Raw genomic sequence first — 25,812 nt, forward strand, 5'->3', positions numbered from 1 at the left:
TGGTGCATATTTAACTTGGTCTTCAGGCAAGGTGATCTCACTCAGCATGACCTTCTTGTGCACAGATCACTCCAGCTTGTGAGGCACCTCTTTTGCACCTATTAACAATTGTGCATCTGTCAGATCCCTCACTACTTCAAGCCCTGTGAGACTCCCAGCAAACCAGAGGTTATTGTTACCATTATTAAGACCAATTAAACAGTACCACTTCTTGTCTATGATTTTAGAATAGACTGTAGGGTTCTGTGTGCTGTGCTCCCAACTGCTTTCATAGTAACGACAGCCAAGAGGAAAGTCTGATCAAAAGCCCAGCTCTCATTTACTCTGTAGGAGGGTACTGATGCACTCAAAAATCCCCTCTGCCTTCGTATTGCTTAAATTGGTGGTGGGAGACTATAAAGAGCTGTGCATTCTGACAGCTTCGATACGGAACTGAGCATAATGACAAGTTCACAGTTGGTGTGAGTGGTTAAAGCAAACATTTAATGCAGTCCTTGCAGTGATACCTAGCCTAAATTAACAAATCTGTATTCTTTTGCATCTTGCCTGGCTCCAAAGCCCTGGATGTGCCATCACCATGGCCATGCATCCTCCATGAATGCCTCCCACCCCACCTCCTCTGCTACCTTGGGCACCGAGGTGACACTGCCCTTCCCAACGCCCCCTCAGAACCTGGCTGTGCTGCCAGGGGCTCCTCCTGGGAGACATCCTCACTGTGAACGTGCTCACAAGGGGTACAGCCCCTTGTTCTATGGGGTGAGTGCGGCATCAAGGATGTCCCTTCCAGGGGATCCTCTTCTGCCCCACCAGGACACACATCCACTGCCCAGCAGACTCATCAAAGCAGTTTGCACTTGCAGGACTTGTGGTTGCCATAAACACTCTCTAGCAAGATGCTCATAGTAATGCAGAAATTGTTTAGCGTTACTAATGAGCAGTCTTTAAGAGTGCTTTCTGTTTTGCTGTGCCAAGAATTATCTGCAACACCAGCATTTTCATACCCTCTGCCTTGCCTGCTACTCCTCTATACCCGATGATAACCATGGTCTTCAGATCTGCAAAACCCCCACGATTTTTTTTCTGTCCCCTTGGTCTTTCAGCCATAGCTGCAGTCTCTGACCCGTGTCTCCAGACTGCAGCCCAGAGCCCGAGCCTTGCTGCTTCCACAGTAACCATGGGCTGACAGCACAGTCTTTATTTGATTCTGTCTTGTGCTTCTCCTTTGCACCATCACCCTAAGTATAACGAAACACAAGCTGCCAACCCAACTCTTAGCAGTCTTACCAGCTGGGAGCTCCACCACAGCTGCAGGGAAAGGGTGCTGCCCCACAACCCACATTCTCTGAGTGAAACCTCCCTTGAAACTCAGGTCACAGCCCCAGCTCGTGTGGTCTTTTACAAGCAGCCCTTGGGGCTCAGACTGCCCGCCAGCATCTCCTAAGGACTTCTGGACAACCTAAGGTTCTCCTGCGACTCTCTGGCTTTTTAAGCCCTGAGAAGGCTCAGAGCACTGTAGCAGCAGTTACTCCACCAAGCGTTACTGCCCTTGGCAGCAAAACTCAAGCACTTGGCAGGATTGCTAGTTGAGTGCAGCCATCTCTCTCCTCTAATTCCAGTACCAAGAGTGAGGAATTTGTCCCGGGGCTCCCTGTGCATTCAAACAATACAGCTGTCTTCTTTTCTGCTAGCAGGAATCTGCTGCCCTGTGAATGCCAGGAGCTCAGCCACAATCCTACTACGCTGCACAACCAACAGAAAGTCATTGGGACAATGTGTGACACCAGCAGCCTCTTGATTTCGTTCATTCCAGCATTGGGCTCATTCGCTCTGAAGACTGCACGAGCTGCTGAGCAACTACTGTCCTTGTCCTTGGGAGGCCAAGCTCAACAGCACGAGGTACATGGTTCCAGCCCAGTTTGCAGTGTCATTCATCTGCAGTGACAGATGTCTGCTGCCTTCCTTGCTACCTTCATATCTTCAAGCATGAAGAAAGAAACCCTCCACCTTCCAGTGTTCTCCATCTGTTTGGCACCCGTATAACAAAAGCCTGCCAGCTATAACACAACACACCAGGAACTCTGCGATGAAAATCCCAGTCGTTACCTGAGTCCATGGCTTTTTCTCTCCTACCCAACCTGCTTTTCCTAAAACTCCTCCTGTCGTGGCTTCATATGGGGCCACGCTCCCACTCTACACAGCATCACAGAATCGTCATCATTGGAAAGGACCTCTGAGATCATCGAGTCCAACCACACACAAACACCCCAACAACCCCGGGCACTAGAGCATGCCCTGAAGTGCCACGTCTACACGTTCCTTAAATCCCTCCAGGGATGGTGACTCCACCACCTCCCTGGGCAGGCCCTTCCAGGGCCTGACCACCCTCTCAGGAAAGTCATTCTTCCCAAGATCTCATCTAAACCTCCCCTGCCCCAACTTCAGACCATTTCCTCTGCTCCTGCCATTATTCCCTTGGGAGAAGAGGCCAACCCCCACCTCTCTCCACCCTCCTTTCAGGGAGCTGTAGAGGGCAATGAGGTCTCCCCTCAGCCTCCTCTTCTCCAAACTCAACATGCCCAGTTCCCTCAGCCTCTCCTCGTAGGACTTGTTCTCCAGACCCCTCCCCAGCTTGGTGGCTCTCCTCTGGACACACTCCAGCCCCTCCATGTCCTTCTTGTGGTGAAGGGCCCGGAACTGAACCCAGCCCTGGAGGTGAGGCCTCACCAGTGCCCAGTCCAGAGGCACCTAGAATGGCCAAACCTCCCATCTAGTAAGAATTTGGGGGTTAGTACCTAGAGTAGGGAAAGACTTGGCTGGAGGAGTGAATTTGAGCTGAACAACCAAAGAGGGATCAGGACCCGATTGGAGTCAGTGAGCTCGGGACTAAATCCAAAACTGCACTCTTCAGCTGTGGGAAAAAGGAGAAATCCTACCTCTAAGTGTGCATAATTCTGAAGTAGTTTTTATGGATATTAATTTCTTTCACATTAACATTTTCATTTTATAGACCTGGCTAATGTTTTGAAAACCACAGGGTGGCTGGTTTTAGCTTGTATTTACTCAAAGAGTAACACATCTGCCACTGCTCAGCTGAATCTGTCAGGTATTTTTTGCAAATCCTTTTGCTTCTGAAAACAAATGTTTTCTGTAACTTCTTGATGTAGCTGGTAAGATGTCCATGCCACAGAAGCGACTGACTGCTTTGATGAGTTTTTGAGGATAGAAGCTGTTTGGCCATTAAAAGTATTTGCATCGTTAAGGAATTGAACATCATGTAACATTTAAAGAATGCTTTATTAATCTCAGAATAAGAAGAGCTCTCTCTTCAAGGGTGGCAAGAAAAAGCCAATGTCTTTCTAAACTATTTTATTTTTAGACATTCTTTGATGTAAAAGAAACCTATTATGAAGTACTGAAATAAATAATTTTTTTCATTCACTTAAAAATAAATCTCTGGCTAAAAATCTGCTGCTCTTATCATTATTATCCCCCAAATTAATATTTGAATTTAACTATAAGCATCTTTGAATCTGCAAACACTGCAGTAACTGAAGGATTACAGCCTTATCATAAGTCACAAAATTGCACATACAGTTTACGGGCTCCTAGGAAACCATGAAAATTATATTTCCTTTGATTCAATCCACTCTGTTCTAGAAGAATTCTACTCGTAAGTTTGCAAAAACTACTGAATGGTAGACATTAGAAAAATAAAAAAGCTGTAACAGAATAAACAACAACAGAAGATTAACAACTTGGAACAAAACAACCCTCAGAATCCAACATTTCAATGTGGCTGCAGAATTACATCTTTTATCAATTAACCAATCGCAGTCTTTTTGAAAAAGACAAAATCTAGCACAGATGTCAGCATACTAATAGAATTGCTCATGACTTCTGGAAACTGTATACAATGGTCAGAAAGATGAATAAACCAGACTAAGATAATAACGACAATCACCAGCCTGTTCTAAAGGAAACTCGGGGAGATCACAGAGTCATAGAATGGTCCAGGCCGGAAGGGACCTCCAAAGGCCATCTAGTCCGACCCCCCCGCAGTCAGCAGGGACACCCCCAACTAGACCAGGTTGCCCAGGGCCTCATCGAGCCTCTCCTTGAATATCTCCAGGGATGGGGCCTCAACCACCTCCCTGGGCAACCTGTTCCAGTGCTCCACCACCCCCACAGTGAAGAACCCTCTCCTCATCTCCAATCTAAATCTGTTCCTCTCCAGCTTGAAGCCATTGCCCCTCGTCCTGTCACTGCAGGCCTTTCTAAACAGGCTCTCCCCAGCCTTCCTGTAGCCCCTTCAGATACTGGAAGGCCGCTATTAGGTCTCCCCGGAGCCTCCTCTTCTCCAGGCTGAACAACCCCAGCTCCCTCAGCCTGTCCTCGTAGCAGAGGTGCTCCATCCCCCTGATCATCCTCGTGGCCCTCCTCTGGACCCTCTCCATCAGGTCCATGTCCTTCTTATACATGGGCTCCAGGAGCTCTGCAGGGCTCCAGACCTGCACACAACACTCAAGACAGATCCAGACAGCCAAGGTGTCTTTGCCCAGGGAAAACACGGAGAGGATGTGATTAACTGATCTCTATGAACACAGCTAACACGGGATGTAGACAAAGAACTGTTAAAGCTCCAGGAGAAAATTGAGTGAAGAGCTCGGCTTCAGGTGACCATGAGCAGGTCAGCACAACAGGGGGCTGGTGCCCCCCGAACCCACCTTCAGCCTGCTGCCCACCCCAGTGCCTCTGGACAGAGCTGCTCTCTGGACAACGGGCTCCAGCCTCTGCAGTTCCCTGTACAATTCCATTCCCACTGCGTGGCTTTGGGCACATTTAGGCCGAAGGCTAAAATAATTTCTCAATCAGGACTGGGAAAAAAAAAAGGGAGAACGAGGTAAAAATGTCACTGACTTCCAAGGGGGTTTATCAGCTACTTCTGAGTAAATCGATTACTTGTATTAGTGTGTACTTGGGTGGCAGTTCTCAGGTAAGATGTAGCACTCAAATGTCTAATAAAGTTACCAGAAATACACCTTAAATAAAAATTCATTAATGAGTTATTTCATTGATATTTCAGTGGCATCAATCCAACACCTGTTTAATCACTGCCTGCTTCAATAGAATATAATTAGAATTACATAAGCCTTTGATTGAAGCTGCTGAACTGTCCTTCCTATGCAATCACACAGACACACACTTAATTAGAAACTTTGGCACTTATTTATTTGATGCCAACAGACTGAATTTAAACACCAATCTAAATCATTACTTACCCTGGGAGTTACTGCTCTGACTGAAGGTTTTAATTAACGCTTCCTGAAACAATTTATTACTATCTGTTAAGAGGTATCTAACTTACTGGGTAAGCAGTAAATGCAGAAATTCTTTAAAATGCTTGTTAAAAAAAGATAAGCTCTCCAGGTGCCTCGAATGGACAGAATGTACCCTCCTGACTGTACTGTTTGACAGGCACCTATTCTACACATCCCACTCCTCAGGTTTCACCACAGCCTTTTATTTCCTAGAACTTAAGATTTATAAAAAATGCTCTATAGTAAGACACATACACAATTGCTCTACATACACAATTTCGAAAGAGACAGCCCTTTGGTTCCTGCCTACTATATAAATAACAAGTGTACAGGCATAAAAAGCTGCACATCTTACAAATACAGCATCTTAGCAGGATAAGAACAGCATTTGTTAAGTAGCAAGGCTTCTGCTGGGAATTCAGCATCTACAAAGCCTAAAATACTCAAACCCCAGCATTATTTTAAACAGTAGTATCTATCTAAGCACTGATTTAGTGCGCGACTGTTGTGACCATGTCATGACTTGGATGACTATTTCCAAACAGACAAGAGAAGTGAACAAAAAGCAAACGGATTTGTCCCCTCTGCTGCCATCTGCACACACTGGTACCAGTGACATGGTTGGTCACCTTCTGGTCAATGACAGTCCTGAACCAAAGTGCAAGTACTTTTTTCAGGCAGAGATTTCCAATTAAGACTTGTTTTGCAATGCTAATATATCTACAACACGCCATCTTCATTCTCCAAAATATCCTGAAAAGAAAGTCCAAGCTTACTGGCTCTGTTTTGCAATGCTAATATATCTACAACATGCCATCTTCATCCTCCAAAATTATCCTGAAAAGAAAGTCCAAGCTTACTGGCAGTTGAAGTAGCAAGACAGAAGGTTTTCAGCTGTCTTTCAAGAACTCTTCAATCTCAGATCATTTCTTGAATGTCTTTGAGCCGTGTTGCCCTCCAGCTGAAATGCCAGGTCAGGCCATTGTAATTTTTTGCTGCTATTCTTCATTTCTGTGGCTTTTGTCACTGGAGATGCGTTACTTGGTACTATAAAAGTTTGAGGAGGAAGCAGTTCAAATAATTTCAAACTTTGCTTTTCAGACTGTTTGCTTTCTGAGTCTCCCTGCCATCTACTGAACTGTGTTAGCAAAGTTTTCACAACCTGCCCCCCTCCCCCCAGGCTAATGTGTCATCCTGTATTTGTTACATCTGATGCCCACCAGGACTTTTAAGTGGCATCAGCCCCCGCTCCCTTCCCCCGTACCCCTCTCCTTGACAGTCACCATTACAGCTGAACGGCGGGCAAACAGCAATGAAGGGACAAGGAGTTAAAATCATACATTTTATTGCCAAATAGCATTTAGGTTGACATAGTAAATAGTTCTTCAGATAACCAAAAAGTACATTTCTATTCAGATAACCATCTCCCCTGTACTTCTGAATCCCAAGAAGGCAGCAGATAATCTTTACTTTCCATTCCCTGAGTCCCTCTTTACTTGCCTCGTTGTCCTTACAGCATTCATTTAAAATCACTTCAAATCCAGGAAAGTACACCTCGTATTTCAAAATTTGAGGAAAAGGACTCCTGAAACTTCCATTTAAATCTTTACTGTTTCTTTGTGATCACTCAGTCTTCCAACTTTGGAATACTGAGACAAAGCTAGCAAACAATTTCAAAGCACTGAACTTAGATTTATTTCCGATTTATAAAGAAAGTAATTTTATACCAGTAACTTGAAAAAATCAAGTCAAATATAAACCTTTCAACAAATAACGTAAGAATAAATGTTTTGGAACACTTTTACTTTTCTCATTTTATTACGCAGCAGATATTGTACAAAACTGCCATAGAAACAGTGGCATTGAAGTCTACTTATGCATTTTACACAATTTTAGGTTAAACCCAAGCACTGACTATTCAGAGCACTTGAAACATGTTAAACAATATAGATAGGTAATAGCACAGCCCAAATGTCAAAGTATCTGCCTATCTTATACACGATTTTAAAAGCACTTAATGAAGTTGCATGAATTCCAACTGACATCACATTATTTATTTCAAAATATGTTTATTGCAGAGTACTTTTTTCAAATAAATTTACAAGAAACAATATTGTTCTTAGGGCTGTGGAAAACGACTAGCACACTGAAGCTTAAGTCTTGGTTCCAGTGACATCAATAGGATTTTTGCCACCGACTTCATTGATGCAAAGATATTTTTTTTGATCCACTCATTTTTTCTATTAGATAAAAGCTGTAAAGTCCAGCTCAGACTTACAAAATAGCTATTTGAAAAATATTTTCTGAGGCACACATGCAATATGATGAAGAGTCATTACAGATATCAAAACTACTGCTTTAGTTCTATTCCATATGAAAGTCACAGATAGATTGCAGCAAAAGCAAACCCGAACAGAAAGGAGAGCACCACTGTTACACTTTGCTGATTTCCCTCTTAAGGCTATGGAACTATGTTCTGGGAAGAACGACATCAATACTTACTTTTTTGGTATTACTTTCTCAGGTAAATGTATCATGTTTTTTACCAAGTCATTAAAATGCATTTCAAAATAAATGTTTCTGCACATGTGACTTGCTTCCTAACTACAGATATGCTCCAAGAGCCACCATTTAGAGAGGTGTAACACACAGACCTATAAAAATGCTTTAACATTCATGTAGTCAAGAGGTTTAGTACTGAGAACTATGACTTCTCGGTATGAACGGATTCAGTAATAATTATTAGTCTCATGTTGAGAAGCTGAAGATTACCTGGGTTTTCTTATTAAAAGCAGTGGCAGAATACTTGACAGCTGAAGCGCATCTCACCAAGGTTGACATTTTTATGTTAAAGCCATAATCTGACAAAAATTCCAAAGAGCAGAACTAAATATAATGTCATTAAAACCTTTTGAAGTTTTAAATTTCAAATCAGAGGTGCAAATGTGAAGTTTTAGCTTTAGTGTTTAGTTTTAGCTTTAGCGAAATTGTGTTAACAGGCTTCAGCTTTATTCTGTTTATAAACAACTTAAAAGGCTTTGGTTTTCTGTACCGTGAGCTGTACCTATGGCACACCAACTGTGTGGTACGTGCACACGTGTGCCAGCTCCTCTCCAGAACCCACCTTTGCAGTATCATTGCCTACATTCTCCCTAAATAGCTTGAAAATGGTACTAAATTAACACGGTTTAGTTTCAGACCCAGAATTAGCCTGTGCCTGGCCACACCGAGTTGGCACTGATCTGCAAGCACGGGGACAGACACACTCCTCACAACGGACGGAAGAAACACATTCCTGGAAAGATGCCAAGCAACTTATTTCGTCAGCTGGACTTAGCAAAGCAAAGTATACCTTGTAGAATCAAACATTAATTTGCTTTAAGAAATTAAGGGCAATATAAGCTACGTTAATTTGTTTTTCATTTCTGTTCACAAAATATTAAACAAAAGGTAAAACCAATTTAAACCACTGCATGCAAATTAAAAGCCTGAACGTTCTCGAGGGTTGAAAACCGTGGTAACCGTTTTATCCAAAACATGTGCATTTCAAATGTTTAGAAACATGTAAGACTGCTTTTTTTTTTTTTTTTTTTTTAGTGTGAAATAATAAGCTCCTGAAAATAGGCAATACCAGCATGCATTTTAATTCTCACAACATTTTGGGGAACAAATACGGTACGCGAGTTTGCTGCTGAGTCTTTAATGTTTTACAAGCTGTTCAAGACTGAAGGCAGCCACAGAACGCTTCACAGTTAAGGCTCAGGGTCAGGGGGTAACTGTAAGAGAATCTAAGCATGGAGAAGTGCATTCCATTTTCTTGGCAACAAATCTCACCTACACCGTACCGAGCTGGCTGGAAAACAACTCAGCCAGAGATGACAAGTCTTCTGCTAGATTTGTGTCTTCATTGTGCTAAGCCCCTTGTAGCTGCAGCCTCTGAAGCTGCTCAGGGGACTCCCCTCTAGCGCTACACGTACTGAACACGAAACCCAGTGCATCAGTGTCAAAGTTAGTTATTAATGCAAAAAACCTCTTCAAGTGAACAGGTATTACCCAAATTCAGAGCTGTGCCGCCTCTTCTGACCAGACCTACAACGTCCTCTCTCAGAGAACCACACACCCACCTTAACTCATCACCTGGAAACAATTCACCAGCTGTGAGACCACTCTGGTGTCTCTCACTGTGGAACCCATCATCCCATTTTGTTTATGGCATTTCCCATAAAAACACAGATCTTCCATGGCTAAACGTTTTAGACAGATTGTCTGATAAATTTTACAAATATCGTTCCAAATTCATAACACACTTAAACCAAACTTCACACATTCACCTTAAGCTTGCACACTACAGAAAGAGATTGCAAACCCCAAATAAAACCATGCAAAAAAAGCCAAAAACCAAAACAGAAGACCATCAAGCTAATATATCTAAATACAAATTAAACCAAATAGAACACCAAAATAATACATAAAGTCTGATTTTGTTCAAGATCTTGAATAACAAAGTATTATTAATTTTCTTGTGCTGTTTTTTAGGGAGGTGAGGTTTTTTGGTTTGGTATTTTGTTTTTTGTTTTTCTTTTACCCATCAAATTTGAGATAAAGCAAAATAAGCCTTAATTCCCCATCTTCCCCAAATCCTGGTTCCTCATGTAACAAAGGAAGTCTGTGCTCTTAGTGAGCATTTAGTGTATATATTCATACTTCCACTAAATTTTGCATTTCCTTCATGTAGAAGAGTAACTCAAATTCCCAGTTTTACCACATTAACACAAAAGTTAACTAATAAAATATGAAAACACTTCAAGAATATTTCTATCACTGTTTTTAACACACATTACTTCTGGTCCATTATAATTTGTATGGGATATGTCAAAATAAATCTTTATCATTGTTCTTGCTAACCCCAAAATATATATTTGATTACCTGTTCTCTCACTTTAAAGGCATCAGTGCAAATCTACATAATTCTGACAGCACATTAGATAAAAAATTGCACCAAACCCAGGTTTCAAAAGAGCTATACTACTTTTAGGTATTATGTAGTTACATAAACTGTAAAAATGTCTAACTTTTCCAAGTATCACAACCAATCTAACTTTAGATGTTAAATCATTAGTACGCTAAACAATTGAAGGTTTGACAGATAACTAAAAAGTGCCTTACACAGTAACTTAGTATCTTCACCACCTTCTGTATCGTAACTCTACATCAATCACTTCAGTCCTGGACATCAAAGTAGTCAATTACCGGATCTTCTTTTAATGGTTTGGATAAACCACTGTTTCCACTACTCCTGAAATTATAAGAATATTAGATGTTACTCACTCGCATGAAAAACAAGATACAAAGTAAATGGAAATCACAAACTCTCATAATGTCTCGGTGTGCACACGCACACTGCATTGGTAAATGGCAGGGGTTTCTAAATTAGGTTTTAGTGAAAATACTTTAATGCTCCAGAAAGCCTTTGTTAAGGTATATGTTTTTTCCCCCAAAATCAGTTATTAAATTAATGTACATCAATATGTGACTAAATTAATGAAATGTGTTTTGATATTTTACTGGAAAATACTGTTTACTGGTAATATTATTACAAAAAAGATACTGTACTAAAGACTAAATGTTCAACATGCCTTTTTAAAAGTCAGAGCAAAAGAAACACTGTTGAAATGAGTTGATGATGAAATCTGCTCTCTTTTGAAAGCCAGAGTAATACCAAATGGTAATAATAATGGTAATACTAATACCAACAGTAATATAAAATCCAAACGCTATAAAGTTTTTTTTTCCATAAAACAGTATAAGATCTTCCTAAAGATTTTATAGAATTAAGGACTTCTAAAGAAATTTCACTTCTAGTAATTAAAAATAAATGGCTAAAGCCCTTTTTTGTTTAATTTTGCCACATAAGCCCCTTTCATTAGGGTCACTGAAGACAGCAATCCCACAGCAGGAAGTGGAAATTACGAGTAAGAACTTTTTTAAAATTCACATTGAGTTACACTGTAAGCAGTCATTTTAGACGTGTTTCACTCTAGATGCTTAGTTCTGAAATAATTCCATTTTTTTCAGAACAGCCTACTTTGTACTCCGCAGCACCTTAAGCACCCAATAGCTACTGCAAAATTAAGCAGTTTTTTTCAGCAAATGGTACTTCACACAACACAATTTCGAATGTTAATTTGGAAATAACTTGGGGGGAAAACTTTCTGAAAGGCAAACCTGAGCAAAGAATAAGCTATCCATTAAAAAAATTCATAACTATGACATGACTATAGGTACCTGACGCTGGCAGGTCATATAAATTAAAGATTGTTCTTTTAAACTATTCACCAAGAAGCCTTATATATCCCATCTTCACTAGTTTTCACTATCTGAGAATAACGATAGCCTTTAGCCAACCGCGTAATCACATCTACACAGGAAAAATACATTTGCTACCTATGCAAATAATTAATTTTATGCCAGTAAGACATTACTCTTTTGCAGAGAAAAGTTAAAGGTAAATAGCATCCCCCAAACTCCAAAATAGCCACTTCTTCCCAGCTATCTAATCTTCATTAAAAAATTATTTTAGAAGTCTACCATATTTGTTACATTACTACTCCTATGTCACATAGTCAATCCTACATCTTTAGCACTTAATTTCAGGTTTACTTCTGTGGAAAGAAAATCTTGGTGCAGGCTGCAAGCTTCAAAGCTGTGTGTGCGTTGGGAAAACAAAGAAACACAGAGTATAAAGTTGAAGCTCAGGAACACTTCTCTGACAGTAACCAGGACAAAATTGAAGAATACTGCTTTAAAAACAAATTCCTTACTTATCTGTTTGTTTATAATGAGGAATAGGAGGTGGAGGCCTGCTCTGCATTTCTTTATCTAGCACAGAAGTTAAAGTATTGCTTGGACAAACGGATTTCCCTCTAGAAAAATAAAAGAAAGGTTATTTAATTCCATAGAAAATTAGATTTTTAAAGAAGTTAGGGTGAAAAAGTTACATTTGTAACTATTTCAGTTCCAGTGTCAGAGTGCATACTTGTTAAATTAAACCACCTATTCAAATATTTAATTTTCCAACCATGGAGACCAATAGAGTTCAAAGTCCATTTTCATTACCAACAACAAGATACCCAGTATTCTAAACATCTCTTGATCACTGTCTATAAAAACGGAACCAGCTTACTAAATTTGAGTATTAGTGCCCAGACTCCTCCCTTTCTGTATATGAAGCGCATAACACTTCTACTGTGAAGTGCACCACGAGATCAACTGTTAATACACCAAAAATGCAATACTTGCATTCTAGGACAACATCTATCTGTTCTTTCACGGAAAGGGTATTAGCTTATCTCAGCACCACGGGAACACAGCTCACTGCATCTTCCCAACGTGCTATCTAACGCTGTGGGAACACGTTAAGCTCTGGCAGTAAGTCATGGTAAACTCATTTATCACTCTGACTGAACGCGGCTCTGCTGAGCAGGGCTCTCCCAGGAGCAAAGCACCAACACTGCCTCTCCCTTGGCAGCTGGCTCAGGAGAACCACATCAGGAAAATAGCATTATGCCTTGTACCATCTGCAATGCAAGGGGCACCCTGTGGCTGTGGTGCAGGGCAGTACAGGAGGACAGTGTACTTTAGCATGTATATTTATATGCCATAGGCATACATTGGCCACGAACCACACTCAGCTTCAGCATGGCAGTCCACAGCCAAAGGCTGCACTGGCTGGAGAAAGAGGAAGGATTTAAAAAAAAAAAACAAAAAACCAAACAAAAACCCAACAAAAAACCCCACCACAAAAAACCAAAACCAAACCAAACCAAAACCAACAAAAAACCCACAAAAAATAATCACCAAGAAAGATTGTTCCAAAAAGGCACCTAATTAAAATAAAATAAAATAAAAAAATCAAGTAATTACCAAACTATATAGGCTGTGGAGATGTCTTAAAATTTCCTATAAATTCATGAGCTGTTTTCAAGCGTGAGCTTGCTTTATTTCAGCTTCCAGTCATTGTTATGATTTCAGGGCAAGACTGAAAAACGTTTTACTATTAGCATCTTTTCCATCACAGTTTCTTTTTAATTTTTTCTGGGAGCTGAATAAGCTGAATAAATTAACGATGGAACGATGAAGGGGGCATGGGCTGAGGGCAAAGCAGATTTCTGATGTTTGCTTCTACATATCGAGAAGAGGAAGAATTCTGGTTAAAGGAAGCTTTCTTAGCACCAAGGAGACTTTCTCACTCCTCTGACCAACCTCTATGGTGATGTTACCACTTCAATGACAAAATGAGGGTGTGTGAAGAGGAAGAATGGTCTCTTTGTCTATCATCATTTTGAATTATCTACACTCCAAAGTGCCTGTAATAGAAATCCACGGGCAATGCTGAGAACAGGATGAAACAAAATGCAAACTACTTGGACTTTCTGGTGACTACTAGCCCCTGGACTTGAAGAAACTATTGTGAAATACTCAAAAATAACATCCCAGAACTTGAGCTATCACTTGTCTGAGGCTTCAATGTTCTTTATGTCTTAAAGAAATAGCAAATAAAATTAAAAGCAGCTTTGGATGAATCCACTGAAATAAGAAACATTGCTATGCAGCTGGAGAATATTCTTGGGAGACCACCTGGTGTCTGGAAAACTGGCAGAGGTGAAATAGCAGCATGTACGTTCTGCATGGTACGCTGTTCAAGGTTGTAGCTAATCTACCAGCCCACGAACAGGCTCAGGAGCAGCTCACAGCACTCCAGTAGCATGGAAGGTGACAGGTTTTTTTACAACTACAGTCAGTATCTACAGTTGAGAACAACCGATTGTCAAAGAAGCACAATTTGACAGTCCTAAACTAAACTAAATATGCTGCTTGGTGAGCAGCCGAATCAACGAAGCCTTGATAGGTGAGATTTGGGAAGCCTTCCCATCGTATGGCTCCACTGCAATCACCTCGCTTGTCCCCAGCTGTACTCCCTTCATTTCCTTCTCTAATATGAACTGCCTTCTGTGGGTCTTCTCCAAGTATTTCCAGTTTTGTTTAGAAATCTCTTCAATTTGAAGAAATTCCAGGAGTATACTCTGTGGCTGGTTCAGACAGATGGAGAACAAGTAAGTTCCAAGATCAGAATTTTTCAAAGAAGGTGCAAATTTAGGTATGACTTTTCAACCCAGCTATTAATTTTCATAAAATTGTATGACATGTATTATCTTTGATACCTCTATCAAATTTAGCTGATGGTAAAAAGACAAAAAGTTACTGCTAAGATGAATAGAGAAAAGCCTTGCAAAATCTTTTCTTAGCTTTTTTATTTCTAATTGGGTTTCCTTCTCTGAAGATTTACTTGACTCGTGGAAGTAGAAGCCTATGAAATTATTTATTTAAAAACTGCTTTAAAAAAAATTTCTATTGGAAGTTACTGTATGTTGCAAATTGCGCTATAAATAAACTCATTTGAATAAGTGATAAAAACACTCAATTATTTCAACTATAGTTAATAGATTTGAAAACAATAATGAGTTACATACTTCACTGCAGTGATAACAACATTCCGCTTTGGCTCGTTGTCGTAGCTCACACTCTCAATGCCATAAACCTGAGCTAATTCATGGATGATTCTGCGGTGATCTCTGTTCATTGGGGGGTAACAATGGCTCTTCTTCGTATGCTTGCCCTGAATTCAAGAAAAAAGATTAAAAAAAAAAAAAAGGTAAAGATTTCCCGGGTGGTGGGGCAGGCAGGGGAAATAAAAAAAGAAAAAATAAAGTGTTTCTACCTTTAAGATTTTGCCACTATAACAAAATTAGTACCACAAATTGCTAGTACCTCAGTATCCCTATCTAAAAATGTTCACTTGCCCAAAATTGAATTATGTGTTTTCTATTGTTTCCATCACTTCAAAGTACACACACACGGACACGTATCTTTTAAGTCTGAAATACAAATCCTGAATTTATCCATTCTACTTGTATCTCAAAGAAGCAGGATAAAATGACATTTTCTAAATTTTTTTCAAATTTGCCAATTTTCAACTACATCTAATTTTATTTTTCAGACTGCACATATTGCAGATAGCTACACTTATTTATCACTTCCCTACACCAAAGAAGCTATTTGTAATGGCATCAATAGACTTTTTATTAAATAAAACTGTGGTTTTCATTTCAGTTAAAGACTGATAATGCTCGTGATTCTACACCTATTGCTATATAAACAGTAGAAGAACAAACCAAAAGCAGGACCCTATGAGCCCTGTCCTGGCGTTGGGTGACTTTGTAACAGCAAGAGCAGGTGAGGATGAGACACTCAATGCTTTAGTCTGCTTCAGGGATGCAAGACCCCACTTCAGCTTTTGCCTTGGTTGTCACCAAAAAGGCTTCTAGGTCTTTGGCTCTACAGACAGGGTTGAAGGGGAAAACAAACTACCAGCAGCAGAATAAGTCTGAGTCAAGGATTTCTAGAGAAATCCCAACCTATACAACTTCCTCAGAGTGCATTTACAGGCCCTAAGAAACCAGGACAACCTCCAAGGGACTGTAGAGAATGGGGTAGGAACCCAATGAACTAGAGAAAGGTAACGTTTGCAACTATCTTAAAAAATAATAAATCCAAAAATCAAAACAAAAAAACCCAAAAATGCAACACAAGGAACAACAGGGTGATCAAATCAATCCCAAAATCAAAACGAAAAAAACCCCAAAATGCAACACAAGGAACAACAGGGTGATCAGCTACACTTCAAAGACTGAGGGAAAAAAAAATAAAATCATAAAGCAAGTCCCTTTAGAAGCTGTTTTTAGGTACATGAAGGTGGAAGTCCCTCAGAGTACTAAATCTGGATTTACAAAAGGTCAGTTGCCTAAATTAATGTAAAGACTACATGTAAAAGAGCAAGATATACATCAGAGGTACACTGTAGCCACCCTGTAAATGGAGGGCTAATATCTGTCTTCTCTTAGACTGTAAAGTAGCTAACATGAATATTAGCTGGTCCAGAAACTGTGGTCAATCATTTCCCTAAATCTTCATGGTAATTGCATGCTGTCAGGATATAATCTTCACTCAACAAAGAATATAATAAGCCTCCCATCTATTACAACACTTCCAGCATATAGACAAGCATTTCAAAGAAGAAAACTCTACAGATTCTGTATCTAATCATGATGACTAGTAACGTTTGCTTTAAAAAGTGGTGATGGTTCCACGCTCAGAAAAACCTCAGAACATCTGTCTGCATGCAGGGCTGGATAATAGAAATGTTTCCTGTCTTGCCTGCTTACATGTATCAATGATGACAACTCTGCTATGCTGGATGAGTACATGCTGATGAGTCTAGAGGAACAGATCTTCATGAGGGAAAGTCATAAAATGATAGCATTAATACGGTTCAGCTGTACCTAAAACTTCTAAGTATCAAAATCCTTTTTATTACTCACTTATTCAATTAAGCTGAAGTTGCTATCTCCAAACCCACAGTGCAAAAAAATAAAACAATCAAAGTGAAATGTGTAAGCCTAAGTAATCGCTGTAAAAGACATAGCACTGACAGAGGCAGAGCTACCTGAATGCTTGATAGACTAGCATGCAAAATACATTTAACAGAACTAAGTAAAGCTCTGCATCCAGAAACAAAGAAAATAAACCACAACTTTAGTCAGCCTGAATGCAGACTCAAGCATAAGGAGGACTTAGGGATCAGGGCAGAAGAACAAATGAAAACAGTCTCCTTGCATAATGCCACGTCAAACATACTAATCCAATCTTTGGCTCCAAAGAAGGGAAGTTTACTTGGTCAGGTTGGACACAGGCCTGAATAAGCAACCCTTACATGTCGGTAAGACATGCCCAAGACAACAAAATACCTGTGGGGAGAAGAGATGAGACAAGGGAGAAAATAAAGCCTCAGACTTCCAGAAATAAGAAAAAGTATGGAAGAATAAGAACTGAGTGAAAGAGCAGGTTAACTTTACAGTGCAAGGGATATGTCCCCTTTTACACCATACATGCCACCATTCTGAAGGAAAAGAAAGTCAGAGCATGGCTTGCACACATGCTGTCACTCCCATCTTCGACATGCAAGGAGGACACACAGAGCTAGAGGCTAGTCAGCCTCACCTCAACCCCTGGGAAAGCAAAGGAGCAGCTCATCCTGGAACCTACATCCAGGTTCCTTCCTTCCATGAAGGACAAGAAACTCCTTGGGAGGAGTCAGCCTATCTTCACCAAGGGAAAGTCATGCTTGACCAAGCTGGTAGACTTCTACAATAAACTGACATGCCTGGTAGATGAGGGGAGACCAATGGCTAGTGCCCACCAGGCCTTCAGTAAGGTCTCTGACAGTGTCTCCCATTGAGAGCCCCATAGCCCCTCAAGCTGTTGATGTAGGGGCTGGCTGAGCAGACAGTGAGGTGGATTCAAAACTGGCTGAATGGCTGGGCCCTGAGGGTGGTGATGAGGGACACACGGTCTAGTTGGAGGCCAGTAACCAGCAGTGTACCCTGGGGAGAGTGAAGGGGGCCCGCATACTCAGTCCAGTCTTTGGACCGAGTCTTCTAGTCTTGCCTTGTGACAAAGAAGGCCAATGGCATCCTGGTCTGCATTAGGCACTGCCAGCAAGCCAAGGGAGGTCCTCCTTCCCCTCTACTCGGCACTAGTGAGGCCACACCTGAAGTTCTCTGTCCAATTCTGGGTTCCCCGGTACAAGACAGACTATGGACATAGTGGACACAGTCCAGTGAAGGGCCACAAAGATGATGAAGGGACTGGAGCATCTTTCCATTGAGGAAAGGCTGAACAGGCCCAACTCTCAGCCTGGAGAAGAGAAGGGTCAGGGGTGATATTATCAACGTGTATAAATACATGAAGGGAGGGTGTAAAGAAGATGGAGCCAGGCAGGCTCTTTCCCGTGGTGCCCAGTGACAGGACCAGAGGCAACGGGCACAAGCTGAAACACCGGAGGTTCTCTTTGAACATCGGGAAACACTTTTTACTGTGAGGGTGACCAAGCTATTTGCCCAGGGAGGTTGTGACCTTTCCATCCTTGGAGATATTCAGAAGCCATCTGGACGTGGTCCTGGGCAGTGAGCTCTAGGTGGCCCAGCTTGAGCACGGTGGGTCGTATATGATGACCTTCAGAGGTCCCTTCCACCCTCAAGCATTCCGTGATGCTGTAGCTACTTTATATACCTCTGATACTGGGGCCATTTTAAGCAGTAGGTCATGTGAGTTCAGTAATTTGAGAGCTGAGTTTCTTCAGAAGCAGAATTCCAGTGCATTGTTCATAAAATGAATGTTAATCTACAGTTAGTCTAAAATAATTTAGGGCAAAGATTATCTCTCAAATCCTTTGGTCCGATCTGCGGTTCACAGCCAGCATCAAAGTGAGGTTGCTCGGGACCTTGTCTAGTTTTGAGTATTTGCAAGAATGGCAGTTTCCCAATTCTGAGCTTATAACAAGTGTGATACAACACGCTGGGTTGTACAAGATGACCTCCAGAGGTGCCTTCCAACCTCGAACATTCCATGATTCTTTGAAACAACTACAGTCTTGTGTAGCAGAGCACAAGCCAATCTACTGTTACCAAATGGGCTCACGTACAGAAGCACAGGACGTGCTGTAAGCAATGAATGAGCGTCTACACAGAAAACTGGTAATCAGGAATCTAAACATTTAAAGAACGATTTTGACCTTGTGAAAGTCAGACTGTCAACTGAGAAGCAGGAGGACTACCTCACACACTGGTAAGTGCAGGAAGGTATCCACAAATTTGTAAGCAAGTTCCATGACAGAGATAAGAAAAACCTAGGCTTTCCTCCTCAAAGCCTGAAGCTTTAAACACCATCTTTGCCGATTAATACTTTATTAATGGAGATCAAAAAATTAATCAAAATCCATTGATGCATTGCATTGAAGCCTAACACCAGTTGAATCTTTAAACAAAGCTTAGCTGTCATTCATAATCCAGTGATGCATTAAAGCCTAGCACTAGTTGAATCTTTAAACAAAGCTTAGCTGTCACCAAAGTGATCCTACCAAAGATCCACCAGAATAAGCTACATCCTCTAAAAATTTTGTTCTATTTATAACTAAATTGTGCACTCTATTGGAGCCCAAACAGATCTAGTGTCAACTCATAACTATTAGTATTAATAAAGTTTGGCAACATCAAACTTCCCCCAAATTAAACAAAACTGTTTCTTCCAGTAAGTCATATAGAATATCCGAATACTGACCTTATTCACAGCTTCCACAAGCATTCTCATTTCCTTCTCAATGTCACTCACAAATTTTAAATCCTTCCTGCAAGAACAGCATTCCAGGTAAATGAGGCAAGAAAGCGTACAAAGATACAGTATCTTCATCTTTCATAATATTATTTTCAACAAGAACAAAATTAAGTAACTTAATTGAGTGAAGCAGAAGCAGCAGTGATAAAACATTTTCATTTACATATTACAGTATTTACATTAAAAAAAAAGTATGTCATCACTGTCACAAAAATCACTAATTATCTTCCCTTCAATCCTTGGTACCCAGCATAAAATTCTATGATACAACTCTACTGTGAGATAATCCAATTCTACTTTTTCAAAGATAATGTAGATTTTAATGTTATCATTTCAGTGTTTTTAAATTACTTGTCATTAAGGCAGTTGACTTAATTACAATACATGATTAGACACAAAAATGGGGATTGGATAAATAAAGCGGAGATTTGTTCCAAGAGAGGATAAGTGCATCAACTTTGGTCTTCAACTTGTCTAGCATAACAAATTAGTAAGAACAAAAGAAGCAGCATAAGGCTACTTGCAAGTAAACAGAATGTTCTTGATATAAGCTATTAAGGATTTTTTTTAATTTTTTTTTTTACCTTGCTTAATCACAGTAGGTCAAATCTTTCACATAAGGGTAAGCTTTGCACTCTGTTCTTAAGCAGGTAAACTAACTCCAAAAATAAGCTTGTTATTTGTTAAGGCACCATCCCCATGGGGAAAAAAAGACTGAAGATTTCATATCTCAAAGCTTGTTAGTAGTAAAAAACCTTAATTCTTCAAAAATAGGCACCATTCCATACCACCACAAGATCACTTTGCTGATGATGTCAGACTTTCATCAGTCAAGAAGTGCCTACCACAGTAGGCTCTGCTGTCTTTGGTAGTTCTGGATGCTGAAGTGAATGTGTCATCAAAAGACCAAGTGGTCTCAAGCAAATATGCAAAACGGCAACATTGAGTAGCTCAGCTACCAACATCACTTAATCACTGGTATGATGGACCCAGCCCACCACTGGAAAACCTTCAAGGTTTTGTAACAGTGGATGGACATCACATGTAATTTTCAAAACTCCTGCATCTTCAGTGGAGAAATATTACATTGGGAGAATTGGAAAAAGCACTTTTTGACTTCAAAAGAAAGGGGCCTTCAGACACCTAGGCTATGAAATACAGTCAGTCGATGCAACATGAGGCTTTTGAAAGACTACTACAGCAATAATCTTGGGTTCTAAAAAAAAAAAGCAACCAAAAAACCCCATCCAAAACCACTGATCCCTTCAGGATGAGCCTAACTCCAGAATCCATAAGCAAATACTACATGGAACGTCATCCATGAACACCCGTATTTCAAGGCAAAGAGATCACAGGCGGTAAGAAAAAAATGGAACTAACAATCCAATGAGAGAGTCCACAAGCACCTGATGTGTAATGTTCAAAAACCTACTGAGAAACCAGCTCACAGACTGCGGGACGTTCAAAAAAAACATAACACTTCAGGAGCCTATAAAAACAGAGTTATCAACTGGAAGTCACCAATGGAATCAACCAGGCAGGGTTCTTTTCTAAATAATTAGAACATCGCTCAGTTCCAGGAAATCCCATCATAACAAAGACTGAAGTACTGAATAGGAAGACAAAATAGAAAGCATACTCTTCTGGTGACAGGGCCAGGGGGTTGTGATGGCATCAAAAATCAACTGATTAAGAGAAAGATATTTTGCTGTAGGAAAAGGTGAGATAGGTTGGAGTAGACTAACTGTACAGAAACTAATTTCACAGGCAACACCTAACATCCCTAGTTCCAATGACCCCCTAAAGAGTAGAAGCAGGACCTTACTCCCTTTTGCTTGCAGATGACACCATGTTGGGTGGGAGTGTTATCTGCTTCAGTGTAGGATGGCTCTGCAAAGGAATCTGAACTGGCTGGATGAATGGGCTGAGGACAATGATATGAGGTTCAACAAGGCCAAGTACCAGGTCCTGCCCTTGGGTCCCACCAACCCCCTGCAGCGCTCCAGGCTGGGGGCAGAGTGGTTGGAGCTGCCTGGCAGAAAAGGACCTGGGGGTGTTGGTGGACACCGGCTGAACAGGAGCCAGCAGTGTGCCCAGGTGGCCAAGAAGGCCAATGGCAACCTGGCCTGCATCAGGAATAGCATGGCCAGCAGAAGTAGGGCAGTGACTGTCCCCTGTACTCAGCACTGGTGAGGCCACACCTCAAATACTGTGATCAGTTCTGGGCCCCTCGCTACAAGAAAAACATTGAGATTCTGGAGTGGGTCCAGAGAAGCTGCTGAGGGGTTTAGACCACAAGCCTTATGAGGAGCATCTGAGAGAACTGGGGTTGTTCAGCCTGGAGAAAAGGTGGCTGAGGGGAGACCTTATTGCTCTCTACAACTACCTGAAAGGACGCTGTAGCAAAGGCAGATGTGGTGCTTAGTAACGTGGTTTAGGGGTGTTTTTGTCAGCGTTAGGTTAATGGTTGGACTCAATGATTTTAATGGTCCCTTCCAACCTAGAGAATTCTATAGTTCTGTACTAGACAATGGCAAACCTGGAATTACTCGTGTGTGTGTGTGTGTGCATGTGTGGTGTGTGTTCAAAGGTGAGGCAAGCTGAGGTGAGTACTTTGTACCTCCAGAATCTCTCACATAGGAGAACTTCATGGAAGAACAAATCCTGAGCCACCTGATGATCTGAGTGAGCCCCAACCTGTTCCTGTTCAGACAGAGAAAGGAAGGGCAGGCCAACACAGGCAGTGGGAGAGACAGAACTACTGCTTTTTCTTTGGAAAAAGAAATTTTCCAAACATCTCCTTCTGTGTCTCTCTAGACTTAATCATTTGATCCATGACTTCTCTAGTCCATGCAGCTTGCTGTGGGGTCTTGCACAGCCAATGGCAAAATAAGAAAATTCTCTTCTGTGTAGCTCCAACTGGCCAGATATTCCAGATGTCCTCCTCTCCTTCTCCAGTAGTCTTAATTCATCAAATAGCAGTCTTGGCACCATCCTTGTTAAAATGGCCATTGATAATTGTGCCAGTCTACCTTCCAACTTCATGTCAATGGGCCAACTTGAGCATTCGCTTGCTCTCTGTGTCTATTTCTGGAGCCTCTCAGAGAGGTCAGTGTTGAAATGTCTACCCAGTGGATCCTTACCCCCTGATCTGTGCTCGATTGTGCTGGTTATGTTTAATACAGGGAGAAATTCATTTCTCTTGAAGACTAAATAAATGAAATTCAGTAATTCAATGTGCAAAGTCATAGACTTGAGGACTAATAAAAACTTTTGCTTTAAGCTGTGAATCAGTACGAATAGTCTGGGTGTATTAGTTTATCGTGAGTTGCCAATATAAAGCAGCTACAAAGGAAATGCAAGTAAAATCATAAATGACTGAGAAGAGGTATTTTGAAGGGAGAAGTGTGGGAGCAAGAAGGCTACTTTGCAAGGTTGCTGTTAGACCATATCAAACACAGTGCATGATTCTGGTGGGTTCTGTTCAGGAAAGATGAACACTACACTACAGGTAGAGAATGGATGACAGAAAGGTGAGACTGGACTGTATTCAAAAAAAAAAAAGAGGGGACTACACACATGACACGAGATACTCAACACTGTAAGGAAGTGAAAATGTTTGCTTTGTTTTCTCAAAGAGGTAGAGTAAAATATATTCTATATGCACTTAAGAAAAATGTCCTTACAAAATACCACTTTTAAGTGCAAATACTAATAAAACAGTACCTTCACAATGAAAACATTCAGCTTTTTTTTTTTTTTTTGCAGTAGGCTAATCAGTTGGAAGTAAAGCAAGCAGTGATTTACTCTTAAATTCTGTATGGTAAAATTTTCACTCATCTCAGCACATCAGCAAATTAAATAAATGATTTTCAAGCAGAAAACATCCTCACAAAAATATGAAATTTATGTATCATTAGGATAGCAAAGCAAGACCAAAACAGATTCAGCTGTTACAAAACTTCAGAGCTGGTGAAAACTAATGTCATGCCTACAAACACACACACGAGTAAAAACTTCTTAAATTACAGTTATCTTTTAAGCATCTTTTTAAAGATGCCAATCTTTAAAAATGCCATCTAAAGGTGTCCAATCTTTCCCTGTCATTCCAGATTGCGCAGTATTTATTAATGGGATGCTTTGATAATACCTTGACTTTCTATTGCCTCATTTTCAGACGTTTCAGTACAGCAGCCCCCTTTGCAGTCAGAACTGTTATAGGCTTAGCTCCGCATCAATAAGCTGTTTTATGAATTTATTTTTAAAATAAAGGCAGTAAGGAAAAGAACAAATGAGACTGGTGGTGGGAAATAATGTCAGGCTATGAGAGCATATTTCATTACTTAGCTATCACTTTTGGTTTTGTCTTGAAAATTTTACGAGGAGCACCCAGATGGGGGTTGGTTGTGTATGAAAGCAGCGGATATGTGAGAAGTACAGGTACTGATTCATAGTGAGAAAAATGGTGGAAAATGATGTTCTCATTCTAAATCTGGTCCTGTTACAGAACAAAGCAACCTGTCAGGCACTTTTTACTTTGCAGGTTCTCATTTTGGAGGTCTTGATCACCCACTGCAAAGGCCAGAGAGAAGAGTAAACACGGGCATTGTTACAAGAGTAAATAGAACCATTTTGCATTTCCCACCTTGCTCTCAACATTGTTTACCTATGACACCTCCCATCATCAGAACACATACCTTGCATCTTCTTGAAATCAACTGATTAAGAGAAAGATATTCTCATCATCAGAACACATACCTTGCATCTTCTTTTAAAAGGTCACTGTACTTTGGTCCAGAAGAACGGATATTAAAAGGATCAGAATTATCATCAATTTCAAGAGCCTCAGCAAGGCGCCTAAATTTGAGGGTAGAAGGAAAAAAACAAAGCGTAACAAAAACAAACATACAAATCCCTCCAGCCTCCCAAACATATTGTCACTGAAGAGTAAAGATATGGGTTACTAATAGATGAATTTGAAACTGCTCATTTAGGACTTTTCACTAGAATATTCTACTAAGATCTCAGATCACTCAATATAGATCCCCATACACAGGGATCACCTCCACATTTATCAGTTCTCTCGCTCATGCAGGAAAGATTTTTTTTCACATAGCATTAACTTTCTGAACCTGGAATTCTTCTGAAAAAGACAGCAAGCAAGTTCATTGCCTACCTGTTCCTCTGAAGAGCTAAGCATTCTTCATCACATTGCAACCTGAATAATGAAAAAAAATACAATTAGAATCACCACTGCTACTCATACTTTTCAAATGGTAGCTTTCCTGGTGTCATATCATTATCATAGCCTAAAAAATTAAGAAGAGTGTGTGAGCATAGTTTATTGTGTTCGATCAGATAATACAGCTAAAAACAAACAAACAACAATCAAAGATCTTTGAGCACACAAGCTCTTCTCTAGGTCTCAGACAGAAGCAGCAACTACCAAAGCCAAACAGCAGCTGAGAAAAACAGCTTCTGAATAAAGATTTTATTATATTGGCAAATTAGACCATTTGAGAAAAAAACCACAGTTGATATTGGCATTGAGGGCATGCTAGAAAGGATGCAAAATTAGCAAAGAAAGATGTGACAAGGTCACTTACATCACAAAATATTATCAGCCAGGGAAAACAGGAAAGTTAGCTACGCTTATGGAGGATTATGATGCACCATAAAAATCAGTATTTCAACTGAGCCCATAACTTCCTTGGTTTCTGTCTTATCTTTGAAAGGTACTTTACAATTTTATTTTAACGGACTAAAATGTCAGAGAAGGATCAAAAGTACAAACAGGAACAAAGCAGTCGAGGCTCAATCTGGGTAAAAAAGAGATTATTATATAGGAATTCTAGAGACAAATTAATGCTTATATTGCACATTTGCAAGTATTAAATTAATAGAAACACACAGGGTAGGCTAACAAAATAAAAAGACTCGATTGCTGTTTCCTGTTTGTTTATACAGTACGGTCTTTAAAGCTCTATGCAGGAGTCAGGACAGGTCTCCCTCTTTCACCTACTGTTTCCTGTTTGTGTCTCTCTTATACCATGCTTATACAGTACGGTCTTTAAAGCTCTATGGAGGAGTCAGGACAGGTCTCCCTCTTTCACCTTGTTTTTTTCCCCCAACTTTCTTCTGAAGTAGTACACTGGCCCAACTAGAAGGAAGCTAGAGACTGGGATGACCAGGTGCTCCCATGTGA

General features: G+C 40.5%; 1 protein-coding gene across 1 annotated transcript in view; it reads right to left on the bottom strand.

Annotated features, from left to right (window-relative positions):
* Nucleotides 1–6,646: 6,646 nt before the first annotated feature.
* NFX1 (nuclear transcription factor, X-box binding 1) overlaps nucleotides 6,647–25,812 on the bottom strand; it is a 62,346-nt gene continuing 43,180 nt past the window's right edge. The window contains exons 18-23 of the mRNA XM_014965523.1: nucleotides 24,784–24,825; nucleotides 24,366–24,464; nucleotides 19,554–19,620; nucleotides 14,849–14,994; nucleotides 12,140–12,241; nucleotides 6,647–10,614 (exon numbers count right to left, since the gene is read on the bottom strand). Of these exons, the coding sequence (XP_014821009.1) occupies nucleotides 10,539–10,614; nucleotides 12,140–12,241; nucleotides 14,849–14,994; nucleotides 19,554–19,620; nucleotides 24,366–24,464; nucleotides 24,784–24,825 (532 nt within the window). The 3' untranslated portion in view covers nucleotides 6,647–10,538. The remainder of the gene's footprint in view (nucleotides 10,615–12,139; nucleotides 12,242–14,848; nucleotides 14,995–19,553; nucleotides 19,621–24,365; nucleotides 24,465–24,783; nucleotides 24,826–25,812) is intronic.

The sequence above is a fragment of the Calidris pugnax genome, unplaced genomic scaffold (genome assembly GCF_001431845.1).
Source record: "Calidris pugnax isolate Ruff unplaced genomic scaffold, ASM143184v1 scaffold41, whole genome shotgun sequence".
In the NCBI taxonomy this organism is placed as follows: domain Eukaryota; kingdom Metazoa; phylum Chordata; class Aves; order Charadriiformes; family Scolopacidae; genus Calidris; species Calidris pugnax.